The 24,316-nt window shown below is 32.1% G+C and overlaps 1 protein-coding gene across 4 annotated transcripts in view; it reads left to right on the plus strand.

Moving 5' to 3' along the window:
• Positions 1-20,713, plus strand: part of WDR17 (WD repeat domain 17) — an 89,606-nt gene extending 68,893 nt beyond the window's left edge. For 3 of the 4 annotated variants that reach the window (XM_039882585.1, XM_039882586.1, XM_039882587.1), the window contains 12 exons: positions 842-906; positions 3,425-3,557; positions 4,019-4,110; positions 5,044-5,143; positions 5,949-6,088; positions 9,697-9,808; positions 12,649-12,790; positions 13,095-13,197; positions 14,111-14,212; positions 17,365-17,463; positions 17,790-17,973; positions 20,044-20,474. In XM_039882585.1, coding sequence (XP_039738519.1) covers positions 842-906; positions 3,425-3,557; positions 4,019-4,110; positions 5,044-5,143; positions 5,949-6,088; positions 9,697-9,808; positions 12,649-12,790; positions 13,095-13,197; positions 14,111-14,212; positions 17,365-17,463; positions 17,790-17,973; positions 20,044-20,163 — 1,392 coding nt within the window. In that variant the 3' untranslated portion in view covers positions 20,164-20,474. Of the gene's footprint in view, positions 1-841; positions 907-3,424; positions 3,558-4,018; positions 4,111-5,043; positions 5,144-5,948; positions 6,089-9,696; positions 9,809-12,648; positions 12,791-13,094; positions 13,198-14,110; positions 14,213-17,364; positions 17,464-17,789; positions 17,974-20,043 lie in introns of all 4 variants that reach the window. The other variant, XM_039882584.1, reaches the window with a different exon arrangement.
• The last annotated feature ends 3,603 nt before the right edge of the window (positions 20,714-24,316 follow it).

A 24,316-nucleotide genomic window follows, 5' to 3' on the forward strand; every position in this document is an offset into this window, starting at 1 on the left:
TAATACTTGTAAATGATATAAAGTAAAACAGCAATAAAGTTATAATAAAAGATATCAAAATTATTATTTTAGGCTAATTAACAATTTTCTAGCCTTAATTGAAATAGGACTCTACTGTTTTAGAGCTCTAATTAAAATGAAATTATGATTCATGTAGTGATGTTTGAGAATATTTTTTCCTCAGTTCTAGACTTGAAATCAGTGAAATCCATATTTTTAAGTAACAATCACAATCAGCCTTGATTGAGCAACGAACTCCTTTAATAGTAGTCTAACTTTTAAAATAGGAAGATAGGTATTATTAACTGTAAAGAAGGAATTTACAATAAATGAAATTTATAAAAATGAGTAGGGACAGAATGAAAATAGAAATAAATGTCATATTTGTTAAATATAATTAACAGTGAAATAAAAATTTTAGTATATATTATTTTGAACAGAGAATGTGGAGTACCATGGAGTACCACAGAACAAATTATTCTGGTGTTGTGTTGGAAGATGAGTTAATATATTTTTCAAACCACATACTTAGTTATTATCCTTCCCCCATCCTTACCTTCTTTCTCTCTCCCTCTCCCTCCTCTCTCCTCTGGTTCTCTCTCTCCAGGTTTGAGATTTTTCTCAGCTAAATAATACAATTTATATATCGCTTTATTTTAAAATATAGTAATATTTATAATATATAGAATTTATGAGATAGAATATAAAATAATCCTAGAAATCCAAACACTCTAAAAACACTCTAAAAACTTGTATTATAAATATGAGTTCATTTTAAAAAGTCTGTTGAGAATTGAACAGTGCAATTACAATGGCTGTTTCGGCCCTTCTTCTCTTCTAGTGGGACAAGGCCTTGTCAGTTGCACCAGGGGTCTCTGTGAAATACTGGAAGAAATTAATGCAGAGGTGAGGCAGAGAGTCTGTGTCCTAATAAATGTTTTTAAATATGTTAAAATAGAAACAACATATAAATACGATGGCAACTTTTGAGATTTTTACTTTTATGCTCTTTTAAATAATAACTGGATTTTATATCTACTGATACAATTAATTAATCAGTTACAAGACATTTTTGTGTTCTTATATTTGACCTAACAGCTGATAAAGACAATGGAAGACAAATTTCCCCATGTCAATGGAAGAAATGACAGATTAGTAAACATAGTCACTAGTTACTGTATTGCTTTTGAAAAGTAAGTGATAAAATTTTCTGAAGGTTACCAAATGTTTGTAGAATACTTACTCTATAAATAATCTCAGAAATTCTCTCTGTAGACACTAATTCCTGCCGTTTCTTCTCCATGGATATAATGGAGGTATCGATGATAAAGAAGAGTTTGACCACCGAGCAAACTTAACCAGATGTCCTTATTCTAAAATGTAATAAACAAGATTTTTTCTAAGATATATTAGTTTCCTAGGTCTACCATAATAAACAACCATAAACTGTGTGGCTCAAAACAATGGAAATGTATTCCCTCACAGTTCTGTAGGCTGCAAGTGTGATATCAAGTTGTCTGTAGGATTGGTTCCTACCAAAGGCTCTGAGAAAGATCAGGACCATGCTCCTCCCCAATTCCTGGTTGTTACTGGCAGTCCTTGGCATTCACTGGCTTGTAGACACATGGCTTCAAACGCTGCCTTGTCTTCACATAGCATAATCCCATGTGTCTCTGTGTGTAAATTTCCCTCTTTTAATAAGGACACCAGTCAGGTGGGGTTTAGGGTCTACCCTAATACAGTATAACCCTGTCTTAATTAATTACATCGACAAAGACCCTATTTACAAATAAGGTTGAATTTACAAATACCATGAGTTAGGACTTTAACATATATTTTGTGGGGACACGTTTGAATCCACATCATAAGATTATTCTCTATTCTATTCATTCATTCAACAAATATTTATTTAATACTCCCTATGTGTCAATATTGTGCCAGGACTGTAGAGTAATATTTAATGAGCGTTCACCTTATATCTGGCATTAAAAATGGAAAGTTTTGATTTTTATTCCATGGTACATGGTTTAGGAAAAAATTCAAATGCAACTCACACGTACAAATAAAAGTCAACCACAGGCAAAGCACGAAATTTCAAAGGATTCAGACATTTGCTATGAGAAAGGAGAGTGTTCCCTACCAGCTGCTTTCCCAACTATAAATTAAGAAGCAGGACGACTCCAGCCCTCAGGCCGACTCCTACTCAAACTCTAAGATTCCAAATAATCCCATTCCTGTGCCCTCACTGCACAATTGTAAATGTTATTGCTTCCACTGAAATCTTAATAAAGTCAACAGAGGATGTTTATATCACAAAACAATTTCGTATCAACTTCAGCAAAAACTATTTCATTTATCTTTGAAAACCATCACCTGATTTTCTCTTGTCCATCGTTCACATTGTGGCCATAAAATGGCCTCCCCACAACTCTAAAAGTTTATATTTTATAGATCTCGCCATTTAGAGGATTGATTGGCGGTCTCTCAGTCCTAGTTCCAAATGCCTGGGAGAATATTGTTCCTAAACAGCTATAACAAGGAAATCACGGTCACATGTTAAAAACATAGCAGTTGGGGAAAATCACAATGACCCTCTGAATTGGAGACTGTTTACAGCGAGCTGGGCAAACAACATTGAAATGTCCACTATACCTACCCAAAGATTGGCAATTGAAATGTAGTTTAATTCAAATGCCAGTATAAATTAACTATACCAAATTTGTGTTCAACAAAACTGAGGTTAAACATTAATAGTGGAATTAACTAGGTTGGTCATTGAGAAAGTGGGACTTAGATAGGAAAAGAGAAAAAGAGAAGCAGAAGGTGATAGATAAAGAGACACACACACACATAAACTGTTCATAATCTCCAAGACGAGGATCCCTTTTCCCCCTTACATATCTGGAATATTATTTTTCTTTAAACCACCTTGCTTGGGGTACTTAACAATATTCTGCATTTTATTATCAGTATTATGTTCTTATATTATACTTTTTAATGATTTCTAAAGCTAGCTGCACTTAGAGGCTCACTGTTCATCAATGTGCTAAGGTACACACCCACATATTTATTAGTCCAGTTGAGAGCGATCTTCCCATCACACATATCAAGTTTACGACTTATTCAGAAAAACATATTGTTCATATTAATAGGTAAGCTACATTAATTTTAAGATCTGAAGTGTTCAGTACCTTTAAATATGAAAATATGTAGTGTTCTAAGGGAAAACAAGTACGTATAATATTATTTCAGAAAACTTTTGTCTTCCATGTTATGATCTGATCATAAAATCTCTTTTTAAAAATGATATGCAAAAGGGCTTTATAAATCTTCCAATTTTAGAAATTTCAGATATGTCAGAAAAATTTCAGTCCAACTGAGAACCTTGAAATGAGTATTTAAAAAAAAATTCTTATTTTATTAGGAGAGCTGATCAATTAATCCAGGAAGATAAGGATGATGTCATTCCATACTGCATAGCCATTGGTGATGTGAAAAAATTAGTTAATTTTTTCATGTCCAGAGGTCAACTTAAAGAAGCTCTGCTTATTGCACAGGTACATGCACATAATTACACAGGCTGCATATGTTGGTGGGTGGATGTGGAAGGGAGAAAGTTTGGTTGACTGACTCGCTTTCACATGAATGACAAAGTTATAGATGGCTTGGCTTATGCCCACCTCCCGGCCTTCTATCTCAACATTTCAGTCGCACTATCTTTGCTCTGATCACTAAACTTATTTTAGATCCTTACACATATAAACATCTCTGAACTCTGAACCTTTGTATGCTGCTGAACGTTATATATGCTTGAACAGCATTTTCTCGTAACTATTTACTTGAAGCTTCATGTTGATACAATGAAGTTCATTTCTTTTTTAAAATTCTAAGGGTATCTCCAAAATGTAGTATAAATTTCAAACATGATTTAAGTATACCTTGCTCAAAATAATATTCTGAAATTGGCCAATTCCTAACAATTAGCTAAAGATTAATTGAAATGTTTGTTAAATTTTAGGCTGCTTGTGAGGGAAATATGCAAACCTCACATGTTTCTGCACCTAAAGGATCTTCCTACTCTGATGATATCTGCAAGGAAGACTTTAATGAGTAAGTGATTAGGGTCAATATTTTTATGATTGGTTTCCCTTTAGGAGTTTTTGAGGGACCTGTAGTTCATCCTTATCTGTCTACAGAGGACTTGTGCATTTCTCACCATAATCTAATTCCATTGCAGCATCCATCCCTGATAAATGAGGAAATGGCAGGAATGTAGACATGGCCTGGACACACTCTATGTAGCTTTCAGAGAAACAAAATGCATTTTAGTAAAGAGATTGCAGATAAAGCACCTAAACACTTAAAAACTGAGCAAACCTGTTGGGAATGAGGAGCAGTGAAAATAAAGTGTGTCGCTTATTAATGTTTCGCTATAAAGTCAGTGTGGGTGATATCATGATAATTGTGTTCATAGCCCCATGACCCCAATATTAGTATCTGGAATAACAGTTAATCCTCCTCCAAAGAAGAAATCCAAATAGTTATGTTTTTAAGAGAAATGGATTTCTTCAGCCTTTTGACTTTTTTCAAATCAGGCAATCTACCTTCCCTTGCTTCTTCACTTGGCTCCTATTTTTACCCTAAAAATAGGATATTTGAACTTTTAGGACACCTATCAAGTAAAAAGGGATCATAAAATGTTAAGCAAATAATGTATTGAGACCAACAATGGTGTTTTGCCGACACTCTACCATTTCTCAACTTGGCATTTTAAAGATCTGACATATACTATCCATATTCCAGTCACCATCTAAATTTTAAAAATTAGGCTTTTTTTCCACCAATTGGGTGGGCTTATTAGCTCATTCTACTAAGAAAGACTGCTTTCTTGATATTTTTCTCCAAACCAGGTTTTATACCTAAATCAAAGATGTCAAATTAAATTCTGTTCGATGCCTTAATCAGCTTTTTATAAAAAGGTATTAGTTCACTTTTATGATAGAATGCTTGTGTTTATCTAGAATATATACTTTTTTTTTCTAGACTCCTGCACACAGTCAGTAAGGAACTGGCAGAATGGTATTTTCAGGACGGTCGAGCAGTACTAGCTGCATGTTGCCACCTTGCTGTAGATGATATTGAGGTACAGCGTTTCAGACTGGTTTATGTGAATGAAAAGCTCTTAAGGTGTCATGTTAATTGAAGGGAAAAAACATGATGACTTCCTGTGTAAGATCTGGTTTTGCGTGCTTTCCAAGCCAGAATAATTACATGTCTAAAAAGCAGTAACTCTACAGACTCTGAGATGTTTTTAAAAATTTATATTTTTATCACAGATACGTATTTGTAACAACCTTACCTTAAGTATTTCAGCATATATGAGAAGCAGTAGTTTTGTAAAGGGAAAATCACTGCACTTGGGCTCAGAATTTCCAACTTTCGAAAGCACTTATTTTTAAGTATACTTTAGTATATTCTTCACAAGTTATATTTTTAAGGTATTTTTCTTTTGACCCAATAATGTACTAAGGAAAATATTAAGTAAAGATATAGATTCTGTTTTCATGTATCTTTAGACATATTGGCTTTAGGACATAATTGATAATCATTATACACCATTGGAGAAGCTTTTAAGAATTTATTTTTTTTGGATAGACCAAAAACATGTTGACGATATTGCAGAGAGACTGTTTTTAATTACAAAAATATGAGCAAGGATTCTAAACTCTTAAATTCTGACCTTATAAAATTTAATTTATGTCCCTTCGACTTTTCCATTTGAAAATTGCAGTTACACTGACATACTTTATAGAAATATTATATTCAACGTTTTATAGGAATAACTGATTATTGGTTAATACAATCTTATCTACTTTATGAGCTTGATGGGAATGGTCATCCTACCCAGCGTCTACGAAACTGAAGACATTGTTTTCTTCTCGAGAAAGCTTGCTATGACAGACCTGATTCGTGGAAATGAACTGGAGTTGGCGGTCTCTGTGGGCACAGTCCTAGGAGAGTCTGCAGCACCAGCAACCCACTATGCCCTAGAATTATTGGCGAGAAAATGCATGATGATACCAATATGGTAAGAATTTATAAATTAAAAAATAATTTCATGGTGATGGAATGCACTTTTTAAATATTGTAAGTTGCATTTGATAACGTGTTGGGAGATTATAGGGTCTCCTTTTTTAATAAAAGATAAGATTGCAGGAGGAAATGGTGATATGAGAATGTAGTTGTATACTACGGTGATTGTATAATGAAATCTACCATGACCCATTCTGAAGTAGCCCAGCTGTAATTTCAAGCACTTGAAGCATCATGAGACAATAAAGTGTACTTAAGGTTATCAAGACCACACATTCCCACATGTCCACTACAGTCAATCTTATCAAATCTTATGTCTTGATTTAAGATTTGAAAAATGAAGTCACTTTTCTAAAGGAGAAGAATAACAAAGATGGTTTAGCTGGAGACTTGGAATAGGGCATTTTCCCAAACTCAGGCAGTACTTTAAGAGACAGACCCTGGAAAGCCCCTTGGGTAACCTGGAAATCCCAGTCAAGTCAATTCTTGCTCTTATCTGCAGAGCTTGTTCTTAGGGCAGACAGTCCTTCATTATGGAGGCACTTTTAGGAAAGATATGGTGCTGTCATTCAATACATATGTGTGGAATAAAGATGATTTTAGACTTTTATCTTCTCTTTTCCCAAAATACATAGATTCTCAAGAAGTTTCTAAATAAACTTGTTTATCAGGACTTTGACCTCTCCCCATTGTACACCCCATGCACACACATACCATAACACTCTTAAGATGGAGCAATACACTATTGAACACTACAGATAATAATAATAAAATAATAATAATAATAATAATAATAATAATAATAATAACTCACTACACTTCTATACTGCTTACTGTGTACCTAGCACTGATTTAAGCACTTTGCATGTAATACCTCAGCAGATACTATACAGTAGATATTGATTAGCCTCAGGTCTCAGTAAATGGTAAGAGCTAATGTTCAAAGCTACATGAACTGGCTCTAGAGTTTGTGCTCTTAGCTACTGCCTTAGTCAGTTCAGGCTGCTATCACAAAATACCACAGACTTGGTGGCTTATAAACAATACCAATCTATTTCACACAGTTCTAAAAACAGAACTCCAAGGTCAAGGCGCAGGCAGATTTGGTGTCTCATGGGAGCTGGCTTCCTGATTAATAATTGCCTGTCTTTTGTTGTGCTCCTACGTGGAAGCGGTTAGGGAGCTCTCTGTGGCCTCTTTTGTAAGGATGATAGTCCCTCCTCACCTAATCACCTTCCTAAGACCCCATCTCCAAATACACTGGAGATTAGGTTTCAACATATGAATTTGAGGAGAACACAAACATTTAGTCTCTGGCAGCTCTCACGCTATACCACCTTCTTATCTGGGGGCGTGTCAAGAACTATAGTAGTCAATTGCAGTTATCCTGACTTGCCTTAGAACCATCCCAAAGCATGAGGTCTAACTATTTATTTATTCACAATTATTTATTCAAATTATTTATTCACAAAGGTGATTGCATGCTAAAAATCATCTAATCTAAATAAGATGTGATTCCTTTTTTAAAAAAAGTAAAGGTAAAAAGGAGAACCAAAATAGATATTAAATTTAAAAGTGTTCTAAAAATATTTCAACTGATTATATGTCTTAGTTGTTTTTCATATAAAACAAACTTCTGTTTCCCTGTAACCCCCCGCCTAAGAGTTCTTTTATATGTCTATTATTTCAGGTTTATTTCCAAGGCAAATTTGTAATAGAGCTCCATAAATTTTAAAAAATAATAATTCGGATAGCAGCATAATTTCAAGAGAATGTCATAATTTTATAAACCAAAAATTCAAATTTTATATTTACTGGTTAAAGTTTGCTGCTTCTTGGTTCTCACTGCATATTTATAGTATTCATATACAAAATTATTTTCTTTTTAGCTTTCCATCTTTTGGATACAGGTATTATCTAGTTTTATAAAAAATGTTTAATTAAAATTTTATATTTTATTTTATTAGAATACCAATTCTATATTAAGAAATTATCATTAATTGTTTTTACTTTATTGTTTTACAGAATACCAATTCATTTATATAATTTATAGCATATAAAACTACAAAGTAATGAGAACAATTCCTATAACCTAGATACAAAAGCACTCATGATTACATATTTAAAACTGACATAATAAATGAACTGTGGCTTTCTACAATATAAAATATTAGCTAATTCAATTAAGCAAATTAAAATGCTTGTTCTGATAGTGAAATTAAAGAGTTTTAGATCGTTTAGTTGGTCCATATCACTGCATATATATATATATATATATATATATATATACACACACACACACACACACACACACACACACACACACACACACACATTTTCCCCAATTGATATACTGAATTTTCAATAAATAGTGATTTCAACTAAAGAGTGAATAAAATTAACTAGCATTGCTGTAAATTTCACTGTACAGCATAGAATTTGACAGTAAGAAAGTCAAATTTTAGTCTGTAGTTCATAAAATAGCTATGGAGTAGAATTTTAGCACAGCTGTTGTTACATATTATAAAAGAAAGTAATCTCTGTATTCTCTTAGATATTATTGAAAACTGCTATTAAATATCAGTATCAGAAAACATAAAATCATTTATATTTTTAGCAAGAACAGATGAGTTACTCAAATTTGGAACTTGTAAAAACACTAAAGACTTACCAGCCCAGTGATAACAGAAAATTTGACACATAACAAATTATCTCTATTCTTGTTCTATATTCACTATATTCTTGCTTAAATATCTCTTAATGTTTTTAAAAATAATTTATTCACATAAATGACCAATGTGGATTTTACTAAATAGTTCACAAAGAAGGTGAAGGTGGGTTTTACTCTCACAGTCCACAGCACACCCTTCATAAATGCATATTTGAAGCATTTCCTATTTATGCAGAATGTACATATATCAATTTCTTGAAAATTGAATATTAACATCTCGAACTATCAAGTTAATGTTTTCTCAGTTATGATGCATGCAACCAAAAACTACCTAGTGATTTAAAAAAAGAATTTTATAAAAAATATTTTAATATAACGTAGTCATATGTTCATACGATTTTAATATGCCTTATTATTAAATTATTTATTCCATGGATTGAATATTTAAAAAGTAAATCAGAAAACTGCATTTCTATTTTTGATTTTCACCTAAAGTTTAAGAAATATGAAGAATACCCAAAATTCTAAACTTAAAATATCTAATTAATGAGCTGACTAATACTAATGTTACATTGTTGATGAGAATTCACAAGTTTGCTTTATAATTCATTCCAAAGAACATATCTAATACTACTTAGTTTGGCTAGAGAATTATTCTATAATAACAGAATTAATTGTAAATATGTAAAGACTCAGTTTAGATTTTTAAAAACTATTTAGGAATATAATAATAATACATTTTTCCTTCATACCCTTTGGTTTATAATCTACATTTAGAGGAGTTTCATAATAAAGTAGGAAATTAGTACTGTTTATGTAATAGAAAAGCAAGGAAGGTATACTAAGAGTCTTCTTCCTTTAACATAGTTCTAAATGTTATTGTTAGATTTTTTTTTCCCTCATTGAAGTTTCCCCTTTTGTTATGTGACTAGGAATTTGGCAGCCGATCTCCTCCTGATGATTCCTGATAATGAACTACACTTAATAAAACTCTGTGCTTTCTACCCAGAGTGTACGGAAGAGATCAACAATCTTCATGAGAAGGTATGCTGATGATAGTCAGTATTCTAGCTTGGAAAGCGGTGCTATGATTCAACTAATTTTAGGTTCAGGAAAATGGATACATGCAGAGAAACAAATATATGGTCCCTTTAGGACCCTTTAATAAGTACAACAAAAAATGATAATGATATAAGAAATAACATTCATTGAGCTTCTACTATATCCTTGGAACTATTCTAAATGTTTACATATATTTGTATTTTACTTATTTCTCATGAAACCCTGGAAAGCGGGAGATATTGTTCATATTTTATAAAGAAAGTGAATTCAGAAAAGGTAAAGAACTTGCCTAAATAGTTAATGGTGGGGGAGAACATCATCTTCAACACGTTTAACTTCAAATCCCACACCCTTTCCACTATCCCACTTTACCTGTAAAGTACATGTATGCTAACTTTCAAAAATAAACAATTTAGGATTTTTAAAAGAATTGATGAAGTGTAATGAAATTCACATGCATTATTCTAAAGTGCTTTAAAAAATACTCCTTTGCAGAATATAGGAATTTATATACCAGGATTATATATAAAACAACCAAAATGTTCAACAATAGGGAGATTGTTTATATAAATTACAGTACATATCTATATTTTAATGTTATTAATCCATTAAAAAAGATCATTAAGTTCTATTTTTATTGATATCAGTAGATGGTTCTAAAACAAAAAACAGATTGTGAGACTGTGCACTTGCTATGTGATTTTCATTTTGAAAAAAAACTGGATACATATTTATTTTATAGCATATTTAAGAAGATACATAGTTATTTTAAGAGAAAATATACAAGTAAAGCATTGTCTGTTTAATTCTCAAAATAACAAAGGTTTGATTCACTTATATGAACCTTGATTTTCCTCCAGTACGTGTCTCTAATTCATTGAACAATGAATACTTAATGAGTATTGTGCTAATACAAGTAGACCAAAAGTGTGTGTAAGTGTGTTGAGTGTGTGTGTGTGTGTGTGTGTGTGTGTGTGTGTGTGCATAGAAAACAAGTTTGTGAAGATAACGGTCAGTTACCAATGGGTTGTGAGATAACAGGTGTTTTAACTTCTTTATACACTTTGTATTCTGTTAATTTTTTAAATGAGCTATGCTTTGCTTTTAAAAACATGACAAATAAAAGCTATTTTTATAATTATAATGCATATGGAAGGAAGCAGGAGTAATTCTTTGAATTACACTTTATATTTACCAAGTAGAGTTTAATGTACACTACCATATCCTCTGAGGCAAGCGATACAGGTGTTAAGGTTTGGGGAGGTTAAGTAGTTGGCTGCATTTATACAACTGTTAATAATAAGGATGAGAGTAGTATTCAGAGTCTTTTCATCACACATTCTAAAAGGATATAATTAGACTCTGGTCAGACTTCATTAATAACTCTTTTGAAAGATTAGTTAGTATGTGTAAAGGTGTTAATACCTCTGAACAATTTCACAAGTAACGCTAAAAATTATGTGCTCAAATATTATAGATTTGTGTGGTGACATATAACTTTTAGAATTTTAAGACAGGACAAGAATTACAGGGATGATTATCTTACTCTTCTTATTGTATTCCATTTGAGAATGAAATTTCAAAAGGAACCATTTTATTTTCCTTCTTCTCCATGAGTATATATCAAAATGAAGAAACTTTTTTCTATATAGCCAGGCACAGTACCAAACACATAGTATTTGTAAATAAAGGGCATTTAGTGAATAAAGATGGGGGGAAAATATGAACTGTCATATACATGAGAGATCCTTTGATGTAGTTTGTTGTATTTTTTTTTTGAGAAAGATCGAGTGATCTAAAATGTTCAATTCACCTCTATTTTTTAAACAAAAGAAAATATGAAACAATTGAATAACTACGTAAATAAATAAGTAAGTTGAATAAACCATCTTAGTAACTTAAGGGGATGTAAAAGAAAAGTGAGAGGGGAAGAGAGTGACAAATCTCAAAGGAGAAGAGATGAATGACCTTCTGTGGATGAACCACATCATCTGGAGTCAAACGCAAAACGTTTTTTGCAGTGGAAGCTCAACCTCAGTGGTTGCCAAAGACTGGTGAGATAGACAAAGCCTGAAGCTATTTATAGTGTTGCTTAGAAGCAAACCAACAAACTTTAACACTTAAACTTCAAAAATCATGAACATATCAGAATTTAATGTGAAAGATAACTTACTTGATTCTTACAACATTATGGAAGCAGAACTTACCTGAGGGAGGAATGTACTCTCAGTTTTAACAGAAAAAAAAAGATGATTTGAGGAAATGAAGAGTATTCATTTTACAGTAAAGAACTTCCTAGGCCCAAAATATCTACTTTGTGGCATTACAGATTGTCAAAGCTGAAAACTTTTAGAGCTTGTACATTTTTTTTTTCTTTCTGCTTGAAATGAAGTGGCTTTGTCTCAAAGGCCAAGTGAAATTAATTTACAGTGTAGAGGACATGTAAGTGTGTACCTTTTATATTTTCTACATTCAATGTGGTTCTTTACTCTGGTCAGCATATTTGTTCTAATATAACTAATCTCAACATTTTTTGCTAAATTGCATTTGTAGGCACTAATCCCAATATCACAACTAAGACAATTCTACCTCTTTTATGATAGAAAACTACTGACTCATTAGTTATTATTCTACTTATTATTATTACATCTTAAAGATATTTCCATAAATGTGTGCTCTTAATACAAATTATTTCATTTACTATTTTGAACAGCTTTAATAAGAAAAACATACTAGATGAATTGGACATATTTAATACGTACATTGTTGCTTTTATTCCTATAAATTTTTGTAATATTGTGATCAAACCAATTATTTTCTAGTGCAAGCTACCCACAATAGAAGAATGTATGCAGTTAGCTGAGACAGCCCATGCAGATGGTAATATATTTGAAACTATAAAGTATTACTTGTTAAGTCAAGAACCTGAAAAAGCCCTTCCTATTGGTATTCACTTCGTCAAAGGTAAGTTTTTAGTTGGTAATTTAATTTAAAATCTATTCATTTATTTGATATTTTTATTCGTATTATATTTTTTTTTAAAAAAAAAGCCTTAAAATTAAGTACTAGCCATTCTAACTTTAAAAAGGAAAGAGATTGCTGATTGTATAGTATGGGGACTAGAGAGAGGGTCAATAGACAAATTCTTGTGAACTAGAAAATGAGGTAGATAGGATTGACCGAACGAGAATTACATAGTTTAAAAATTGGATGAACAAGTCTTAATATTATTATTGAGAGAATTTTTTATTTGGTTTTATTTTGCCAGAATACATCAGTAGTTCAGATTGGACTTTGGATACCATTTATCCCATTCTTGACCTACTGAGTTATATTCGTACTGAAAAATTACTCTTGCATACATGTACTGAGTGAGTACTTTTTCTCCAGAATACATAATTGAACCCATGTAATGTTTCAAAATGGCTACACTGTTTTTGGTATTTAGATCAAGAAATAAGATCATCTTGGACAGGTAGATGCACATGTAGAAAATTTGTTACAATCTTAAGAAAAAATACAGAGATCAGTTTGAAACAGAAATAATAAATCTTAGTGATCCCATTACTAATATCTAGTGTGTGTGTTTATATATGTGTACGTACACACATACACACTTGGTTCAAATAGGACTAATATACAAAACTTTTAGGTGATTTTGGACCTCAGGTCCTCAAGAAACCAGTAGTTATCTCTATTAAATATCCACTGTGTGCAAAGCATACTAGGTTGGGGGAAAACAAGTGAAAGTGCTAGAAAGTAAAAAATTGACACCATTCCTGAAAGCAAGTATCATTTAAGGACATTGTTATCCATGTAACTAAAGTCCCCAGAAACTATATAAAATACGTAATAGAGGCTTTGGGCTATTTTTGTTTTAATGCCCATGTGAAAGAGATGATGCCTCAACCTGTGAAACTTTGGCAAATTTGCCCAGCAGGAATGTAGTGGACACTTCTAGAGTCTACACAGAATGCCAGGAATTCCAAAATCTGACCAAATTAGTTACTATACATGAAGAAACAGTGAAGTAGTAGGAAAAAACAAGAAGGCAAGAGTTAAATATTATTTAAAGACTTTTATTTTAAATTAAAATAATGTTATAGCATAAACGTCTGAATAAGAGTTAACTGATGAATAAAACATCTTCAAGTTTATAAAATTTTCTTAACATTTTAAACTATAAATGTCACCCATTAAAATATAGAGATACAAGTATATTTACTATATGAGAGTAATGTTCTATCTCAAATTATGAAATTAAAAAAATATATTCTCTTTTAGAGCTCGAAATGAGTTGCTCATATTGTGTGGTTATACTGGAGCATTACTAGCTATCAGAAGACAGTACCAAAGCATTGTTCCAGCACTTTATGAGTACACAAGGTAAAAAAAAAAAAAATTTCTCTATTATGAAATTAGAGAAATTATTTTCACTGAGTCTCTATTTGTATCGTAGGAGGCACCAAATATTTGCATGAATCCATTTATTTACTCAGCATGTACTTTCTAACAAAGCATCAATACACTATAGTAATTAGAAGCGACCTAGGCTATAAATAATAGAAATCCTAATTCTAGCTTAAACATGTAGGGTGCAGTGGTCTTGTGTCAAGACACTTGCGGTAGGCGTTGCAGGGCTGTTAGCTCCTCGCAGATTTTGTCAGGTACCTGGATTCTTCCCTTCTTTGGATTCTGCCATTCATGGCTTCCTCCCTCTCGCTTGAGTTTCCCGTGGTTACCAGATAGATCCTAGTCCTCTGTAAACTGTGTCTACCTCCTAAGCTTTAGGGAAAGAGAGGCGAGAGTGAAAGCATAGCCGCTCCAGAGGCAAGACCGTCAGAGTCAGGAAGGAAAGTGCTCCTCAGGGCGGTGTGCTTACTGCCCAGGTCCAGAACTGTGGAACCCTGCTCTTTAAAAGATGAGAAACTGGATATTTTAGCTTTTCAATCTCTACAGTAGAAAAAAAAATAGTAAAGTGGATTTGTGAGTAGCAGGTAACGTACTATTTCATACTCAGGCATAACCTATCTGCTCAGCTCCTCTATTTTCTAACAGCTTGCTGACCTTCAGCCATTATGCTTAAAACTTGTTATACTCAGAAATAAAATCCATAGTGCCTTCCCTAAAATCTATTTCCAAATCTACTAGTTTGCTAAGTGGCAGAGTAGGTACCTCCTAAAAATGCCGAGAGTCTGTGAGTAAGCAGTTCTTCTGGGTGCCCTTCATGGGGGGCACGAGATGCTAAGAAAAACAAAGCTTTCTTGTTCCTGACTCCTCACCTTGTGTAGGGAAAGGTCTTGTGTAGGTCTGTCACCTGGAGCAGACTGAGGAATAGCAAGAATTAATACTATCGGGGCACGCAAGGAAAAATCTGTTTCTTCACAGGCAGCATAACCACAATTCAAAAGCTACTTTTGACTATTAAAATATAGGAACAATGGGTTGTATCACATGGAATTAAAATATTATTTAGTGAAATATTTCTAACTATCTATGACTTTGGTAGTGATGAAATTAAAGAGGGAGAAAATGTCACTTGAAATAATATCAAGAATAAAAGGAAGGCTTTTTATTTGTAAGGGAGGAGAGACTTGAGAGAATGAGTTTAGTTAAAGAAAACAGTTTAGAAAGAGAAACTTAAGAACTTCTTATTTCTCTGAAAATTGTATTTTTGTTGTCTGGCTTGCCACTTTTATTGATTTCCCCAACTCACTAACATCCGCTTTTCCAGTTTTGTTCCCTCCCATTCCTTCTTGTTCCTCCTCTTCTTCCTTTTTCCTGCTAGCCCAGCTTACTCTCCTCCCACGACTCCACTCCTCTCTTCTTTCCTCTCTAGACTCTGTCCTCAAAAACCTCACCATTTCCATAGCTTCACCTGTCCCCTCTATGGAGATAACTCACTTTAGGTTAAGGCATAGCCTCCTCTCCAAGCTCCTCTGTGCCTACGCAGCAGCTCACCAAACTCCAACCTTAAACTCAGTATGCTCAAAGTTAAAATCATCTTCGTTCTCAAATCTACTCCTTCTCCTGTGTCCTCTTTTTCTTTTGATGGTGTCATTATATTCCTGTCAACCACAATTAAATGATCGGGGTCATGATTAAGTGCCAACATCAAATGATTTAGTAAAGTCCCACATCTGCATTTTACTTGTTTCCTGCTCCAGCGCAGTTATTGTCTTCATTACTCTCATCACCAGGAGCCCTTCATCTAGTCACCCTATCTCTGTCTTTCTCCTTCTGTCAACCCACCCTCTGCACTACTGTTCCTGAAGCACCCATCTCCCTTAGTACCTCCCAAGACTTCCCACTATCTATACATAATGTTCTAGATCCTTAGTCCTACATCGAAAGTCCACAAAAATTGGATTCCAACCTCGTCACCCATTGTATCCTTTTATATGCTCCTTACTCCAGCCAGACTGAATCCCTATATATATGTAAGTGTTTCTCTGATATTTTTTCATAGTATTTCCTCCACTTATACCTTGGTTTTCCTCCTTACTCTTTAACAGTGCTTTACATATAGTAAGTAGATCATCGAACACTACTGGGGAGATAAAATACTGTCAAGTGCAAAATTGTAGACAGGAGGGCTGTATTTTTTAAGGAATTCATTTGGGAACTAGCCACATTATCAATAATTTGGGGTTAAAAAATGATGATACTAATTGATTTAAGATAACATTACTGAAATGTTAGATGTGTGTGTAGTGGGGGATGATATTGGTATTTATACCTTTTTTATCTTACCAATACTTATCATGTCCCAGCAGAATGATAACTGGCATGAGTAACCATAAAATGTAAATTATAAGAAGTCTTACTTTTGCTCTTCATCTCTAAGGTCTTATGTTCTTTTTCTTTTTATTTCCAAGACAGATTTTACTTTTAAATTTTGGTTAACTAGATCCTTGAGAATTGTAATGAGTTTGTAACTTATTATAGAAGCTAGATAAATAATTCCTTCTATAAAGCCTCATAATGAATAATAATATTTGTTTTCTAAACAGAGATGTGATGGATCAGTGCAGCCTGTTTCCCTGCTTCTTTTTTTTTTAAACACATCTCTGTCTTTCTGCTTGTTGACATTGTTCTCTTACTCTTCTCCCACTTGCTTTCTTAATCTTAATATTCATTTTAATACAGATATGTACTGTACCATACAGTAGTTATAAGTGGCTATTATTCAGCTTTGCTTGGCTTATCTAACCATTCTCCATACATTATGCAGTTCATTTATTCATCCACTCACTCAGACTGTCATCCAGCCAACATTTATTGAACATCTTTGACTTTTCAGGGACTGAAAGGCTAAATATGCAAGTTGTCATGCACACATATTCACACACATATCTATATAGATGATTGATAGATAGATAGATAGAGACATATATATATATAGGCATATATACTCATGTATACACATATTTTAAACAGTAGTTTTTGAATCTAAAATTTCAGTTATTTAAAGTTAATTTGCTTTTTTGATATCTTAGTCTTCTATATCAGATGTTAATTTTTTTCATGTGTTTCAGTCAGCTATTAAAACGTCGGAAGGTGTCGGTGCCTTTAAAAATTGAACAGCTTTCTGAAGAATTGGATGCATGGAGAGCATGTACACAATCTATCAACCAGTGAGTGAAAATGTTATAAAAATTGGAAACAGAGAGTATTAATATCACATCAAACTTGTTGAAATGTCATTATTATTCTTAGCAAAATTATGAATCTTGGTTTGTTTAGCATATATTCACTAATATTTTACAATGCTGATCTTTTCTGCCTTTTTAAGTCAGAAAAGGCTTTTTAAGCCTTTGTTTTACTATAAATTAAGTCTAAAGTTGATTTGACGTCATCTATAAAGGAGAACTAAATAATCATCAGGGACTGTTTCTAATCTAAACCTTCATAATTCTATGATTCTACAAAAATGAAAATGTAATGTCTGTTGAAAATATAGATCATCAGAAGACTCTCCATATACACCCCCTTCTGAGTCACAAAGAATGGTTTATGCAACTTTACTAAAGAGGCTAAAAGACGAATCACTCAAAGGAATTATTGGACATGATTATGTGACTGGATCAAATCTTCCCAGTCATTCTGATATTCACATCTCTTGTCTCACGGGATTAAAAATCCAGGTACAACCTAATGACACATATCAATTGTGCATTTCTATCATTTTTATTTTTTCATTATTTTTTAAAATGTGATCTTAAAAATAAGCATAATCTGGATTAGGTACCTCTAAGGAGTCCTGAGACCCAGTGAGAAGATAGTCCCCTAATGCTTTCATAGTTAGTGTAAATGGTCCCTCTCCTTAAAATAAATTCAGATATTCATTGTGCTATTATCATAAAAGCAATTCATGTAAATAGGTATACTTAGAAACAAATGCCATGTGTACTCAGGAACAAATGTTTAAAATACAGATCATATCCTTAGGGAAATTAAATAAGGGAGACAAAGCAACAATCAACACAGCTACAAATGATTATATCTCTAGATTAAATTTAACTTTATAGTCCTTATTTGTATTTTATACACACAAAGAAAGCCATTAAAAACTGATACACATATAATATATTATTGATATAGATGTTCTTGCACTGATTTACTAAACTTTTCAGCAATTAAAAATTATTGGAATCAATCATGAGAGATAGCTAATCCCAAAGAATGGTCGCTAACATACAATCAAAGTAATGATGGTGAGTGATGCCAGAGCCTTCCAGTGTGCCCTGAGAGGTATGGGGGCATTATCTCCATCATCTCACAGCTCTGACCAGTTATAAGTGCACCCATGAAGTAAAGGTGAATCCCCATCAAATGCTAATTGAGACTATAGATTGTATGGAAAGAACTCTACTTTCCAGTAATAGTCACATTTTATAAGTGGCTAATTAATTACATCTCTAATACTGACATGCCAGAACAACAGAAAAAGGTATTTTGGAGGATATCCACTCAAAATAAATAGCTTGCTACCAGTATAAACCCAAACTAGTGTAAACTTGACACTGCAAAGTAAGTCTTCAGAACACACCAATATATTTCAAGAAACAGACAGGACATACAATTGTATATATGCTTATTATCCACTTATGTTCAGAGATTAAAAACAAGAACAAAGCATTAAATTCAGAAAGTCATAATTCAGAGCAAAAGACATAATGCAGTTTTGAGAATATATGTTTAGTGCCACGCACTGCCCTCTGGGTACCATTTCTAGTACTTGATACCTTCACATTCCTTTCTTCTGGTTCTTTTTCTCCATCTAAGAGAGCCAAGAGACCTAATAGATGTGCTGTCTAACCTCTTTACCCAGACCACATTCAGAAAGGATCTATTAATTATCTTATATATACTAAGGAGCAAATAACAGATCTAGATGGAGTGCTACTCTCCCAGGATATTTCTGTCTCAACAAAAAATTAATGTGTTCTAGTTATAACTGAAATTTCAAGTACCTATGACTAGGAAGTTGTCTACTTTATATGATGGATTTTCCAATACCTAGAAATAATTTGTTAACAAGCTGTATCATTTGAAATCATAATAAAAAACCGAGTAACTTTAGAACATAATTAAGAAAATAAGTTTTTATTTTGCATTTTTTAAATCATGTTTTTCCTTCTAAGAGCTGGGAAATATAGTTTGAAAAGTTTTTTGGTTTTTGGTTTTCTTTTTGCATTAGGTTCTTCAAAACTACCCTTGACATACAAAATAACTGATGAAACTAAATTATAAATATAACAGTAAATCACATGCTTGCTGTGATTTTAAATTACATAGACACATATACAGCAGTGTCTTTTTTATCTTTTGGAGAGTAGATTCAGTTTCTTAAATAATTTTCCCCAGTGAATGATAAAAATAGTAAAGTATATTTAAGTCTATTACTAAACATATATGAATTTATGCACTATTAACTTTGTAGTAATCAATAGATTAACAATACCTGTTATCATTGATAGCACTACTGTATTTAAGAATTCAACTTATAAAATTAAATTATATTTTGAAAGACATCAGAGTGTAACATTAAGATATTTTAAAATGTGGCAGTTCAAAAAAATCTAATTTTTCTCATATTTTCAAATTTTCTATCAGCATTGGTTTTTTATTACAGTGATTGTTTCTGGAAGTTTAAAAACATGATGCAAATTTATAATATCATCTTCTCTTTCCTCAACTCTCACTGTGTGCAGGGCCCTGTATATTTCCTTGAAGATGGGAAATCCACTATCTCATTGAATGATGCTTTGATGTGGGCAAAGGTGAATCCATTCTCACCTTTAGGGACTGGAATACGACTCAACCCATTTTGATAGAGGTTTTTCTCCATGCTTAATTGTTTTTTTAAAAATACCTTTTGTGGGTTAGTATTAACTTTAGCTTGGTTGTCCAAGAGCCAAAGGTTGGGAGGAGGAGGGGGTGGGGAATGACGGTTGGCTTTGTTCATTAACTTCAAAAAATAAAATATTTATATATTTTTCAGGAAAAATAGATGTCTCCTTTATAAAATAGTCGTATTTGGAAAGATGGTAATATTTAAATTATAAAGGAGTAAATAATGTAAAATAACATATAAAACTTTTACAAAGCATAAAAGATACCCAAATATTATATTGTTGAAACATTGAAACGTATAAATAGTACAACGCTTAGAAAAGTACTTGACATACAGTAAGTACTTAATATTTGAATGACCGAATATCTCAAAATGTTGAACTGGAAGGTATATACGACTGATCGAGTTAACACTTATATTGTCCTCTATTTAATGTATAGTAAACCACTAGTATTAACTCATATTTAATGAAAATTTTCAGTTATAAGTTTAATATATATCAATAAATGGATACATAGTCAAAATACTTTTGAGTTTTATTTTTTAAAAATAAAACATTACTAAGGTTTCTATCTGAAATTCAAACATCCAATTATAAAGAAATAGGTTAAAATGAGCATAAATACATTGGGGTTGAAAATGCAAAATGCAGTCAAATCTGTATGAGAATTTGTATCTGATAATAATTGACTATTTTAAATGATATTTGTTATGTAAAGACATTTGATTAATGCACTTAATATTTTCATAATCTCTAATCAGTTTTTATTAACTCTAACTCATCATTTATTTGATAAAAACTGTTTGAAATAAATTTCTGTAAGTAGATATTAGTTGAAATTTTGGGTATATTATGCAAATTCAAGTTTTTAAAATATTTATTAAAAGAGTAAAGCTATTAAAAAAGCCTGAGGCATGACTACAAGTATTTTAATTATCCTAGAATTCTGACTTTGAAATTTATGAAATTAATGCATACTAGGAAGAATAGTACTTTGATACTCAAGTTGTTTTATAGGATTTATAATATAGATGTTTTTGTCTAACTAAAGAGTAAGCTCATATAACTAGAATAATTATGGTTTTTATTACCTTTAAACTTGTATGTAAAATATTTTAAAATTTTTCTTAAACAGGCTTCTTTAAACAGAAACCAATATACATTATGTACCTATCTATCACATTCACCACTTCTAACTCCTCAAGAAGATATAGGCTTAAATTCCATTTTATAAAATAATAATTAATATTATAGGAGAGAATATATGTAACTCAGAGATGCAGTGGGTCATATAAAATGTGTCTAAGAATTTTTTTAACCCTTAGTGATATGTGTAACCCAAATACTTTTAGGTGGGGAGGATTATTAATTGGCATATATGTACTAAAATTTTCTTACTTAAAAATGGCAGTCTAAATACTACTGTCATTCTCTTTATTTTGTCTTAAATAGATTAAGAAGTCTGTCTTATGTGCTTTAAATAATTCAAAAAATATGAGTTTAAATTATATATAAATAATTGTTACCTTCTGTATTTTTAATGGATGCAGGAAAATAAAATATTTTTATGTATAAAATGTGAAAAAAATCATGACTCTAGCACATGAAGACAACAGAGAGTAACCCAGTTGTTGTCTGAAATCTAAATCTGATTGATTCAAGTGCAACTCTGTTATTCTTTGCCATCTATGATATCGTATATCTTAATTTTAAATGTTAATTTTTTGTAGAATTATGTCATTCGACTATGCCAATCTGTATATATTGTGCCTTAATATGAAAAATGAAGCATTTTTTAAAATGTATAAAAGCATTTTTCATTATTAGATTTCATATGCATGAAATAATATGAAGTTATTTTATTAACTGAAGATGTCCATATAACCAGGAATGCAGACAAATTATATTTTGCAAGTTTAAATCTGCCTTTATGAAAGAGGTCTCATTAGACAATGATTTACAAGCATTGGAAAAATATTTTGCCATAAAAATTACCAGCTGGTGAACAAAATTGCAATATCAAAATCAGCTACATCTCGTAAAAATTTATGATGATTATGTCAATCAAAATTAATGAAATATATATATGTATTTCCACAAAGTCATCCAGATGTGTTCAGGAACATGGTTGCATTAGAGCAATGACTCCATTTTGTCCTTATAATAGGAAAATTAACACTTTTTGGTTTTAAGTTAAAAGGTATTCTGAACATAGTAAAAAGCCTCACAAATTACTTGTAAAATTTGGGATTTCATATTAGTATACTAGTAATACAGAAGATATATTTATAGTCGATTCTTAGTAAATGTTTACTGTACCATATCTTTGAAACATTTGTACCTAAGTAATTGAAAAAAGTACTTTCATGCTGAATTTAAATACTGTATGACTGTGCTATAATATGGCATGTAGTTGTCTAGATTTTCATGTATTTTTGTACGTCAGATCCCCTAAATTTTAATAAATACCGCAATTAAAGCCAGATATGACATAGCAGATATTACTTAGCAGTTAACTGCTAAGATAAGTGTCTGTCTTGTCCTTAAAACTACCATTGAGAGAACACTATTTCCCCATAAATGCTGGGTCAGTGTCATCAAAGGTGTGAAGTGCTGAGCTGCCCATCTGGATTATTACCCTACTTGGAAACCTAGAAAAGTCACTTCATTGGGTGGTTCAGGGGGAAGATTCTCCATTTGTGAGAAACAATGACTACAATAAACCCCAAAATTATAGAAGAGAAATAAGGCTTACTAGTGAATAAAAACAGTATCACAGAGGCTTCCATTCCCATGATAAGCATTCTGCCAACTGATTGAAAAGGTTTTTCTTCCTATAGGGGCTGCTGTAGCTCCTAGAAAAGTTCATTGCTTCCTCCTGGCAGAGATCCTTGGTGAAGAGAATGGCCTTCATGTGGTTTGCCTGTAGTGCTAGCTTCTGTTGACACAACTCATCCTCTGGGAAGTTCTTGAAATTACCTACTTTGACCAGACATGCTACCTTCATTTATTTATTTACTATGGAATGAAGCTTATAGACCATTTCATATTTTTCACAGCTCTCCATAGATCCCACAGGAGTCTAGGAAATTTAACATAGTCCAAGAGGGATTAGCTTTTTCAGGAGATTGAACACAGAGTCAAGAGAATAAACATATTATTTGACTGTCTACTCAAATCTAATCCTTTTCTCAGGATCTTTTCCCAAGCTGAGCTTCAGAAGACTTGTTTCTAAAAGATGCTTTCCTAAGGAACTGTATTTTATGGGTTAAAAATTATTCCCATAATTTTATATTTGTTTGTCCTATTAGAATGCAAGGCAGCAGGTCAATAACCGATAGCTGGTTAAGATATTCATTTGAAATAAATTCTTAACCTCAGATAAAACCAGATTCTAAATACATTTCTAAGAAGTCATCTATTTCACCAGGGCTCTCTTTAATTTCGTTTACTATATGAGCTACGCAAAATTTAAACAAGAATGTCTCTGGATGTAGAAATTCTAATAAAACTGCCTAAGCCTTCAAAGATGCAGAAAAACTGATAATTTAGCTGGAAATTGACAAATATGTCATAGGATTCACTGTTAGCAATAGTCATCTTGGAATTCAAAGGAAACAGTAAGATGGCATAAAAACATGAGTTATTCTAGTTGAAGAAAATTTTCTAAATATGAATATAAAATTACCGAAAATATATGAAAGATAAGCAGTCTTTCAGGATATCAACCTGCTTTTGTTTCCTTTCAATAAAAATATGGGGCATGACAGCAACCAGTAGGAATTTTTTAATTGAATTAAATGGATTGCTAAACACTAAAACCAATTTCCAAGTAAAGCATGATTTTCCTTCTCCACAACTCAATATCAATGGGAAGGACACCTATTTTTAAAAACTGGTTTAAATAAGGCTATTTATGATGGTGGGCAAGATTTTCTATGGGCCAATGTATAATAATAATCATTCAGAATAAATTTGTATTAATTAGTGTGATATGTAAATATGTAGTATCAGGCAAATTAGTAGCTCTTTTCATTACTAATGAGGAAAACATTACAAAGTAGATTCACCACTCCTACAAATTTTATGAGAAAGAACTCATCATTGTGAAATAACTATACCTTTAAAA

The sequence above is a fragment of the Pteropus medius genome, unplaced genomic scaffold (assembly GCF_902729225.1).
Source record: "Pteropus medius unplaced genomic scaffold, Ma_sr-lr_union100, whole genome shotgun sequence".
In the NCBI taxonomy this organism is placed as follows: Eukaryota; Metazoa; Chordata; class Mammalia; order Chiroptera; family Pteropodidae; genus Pteropus; species Pteropus medius.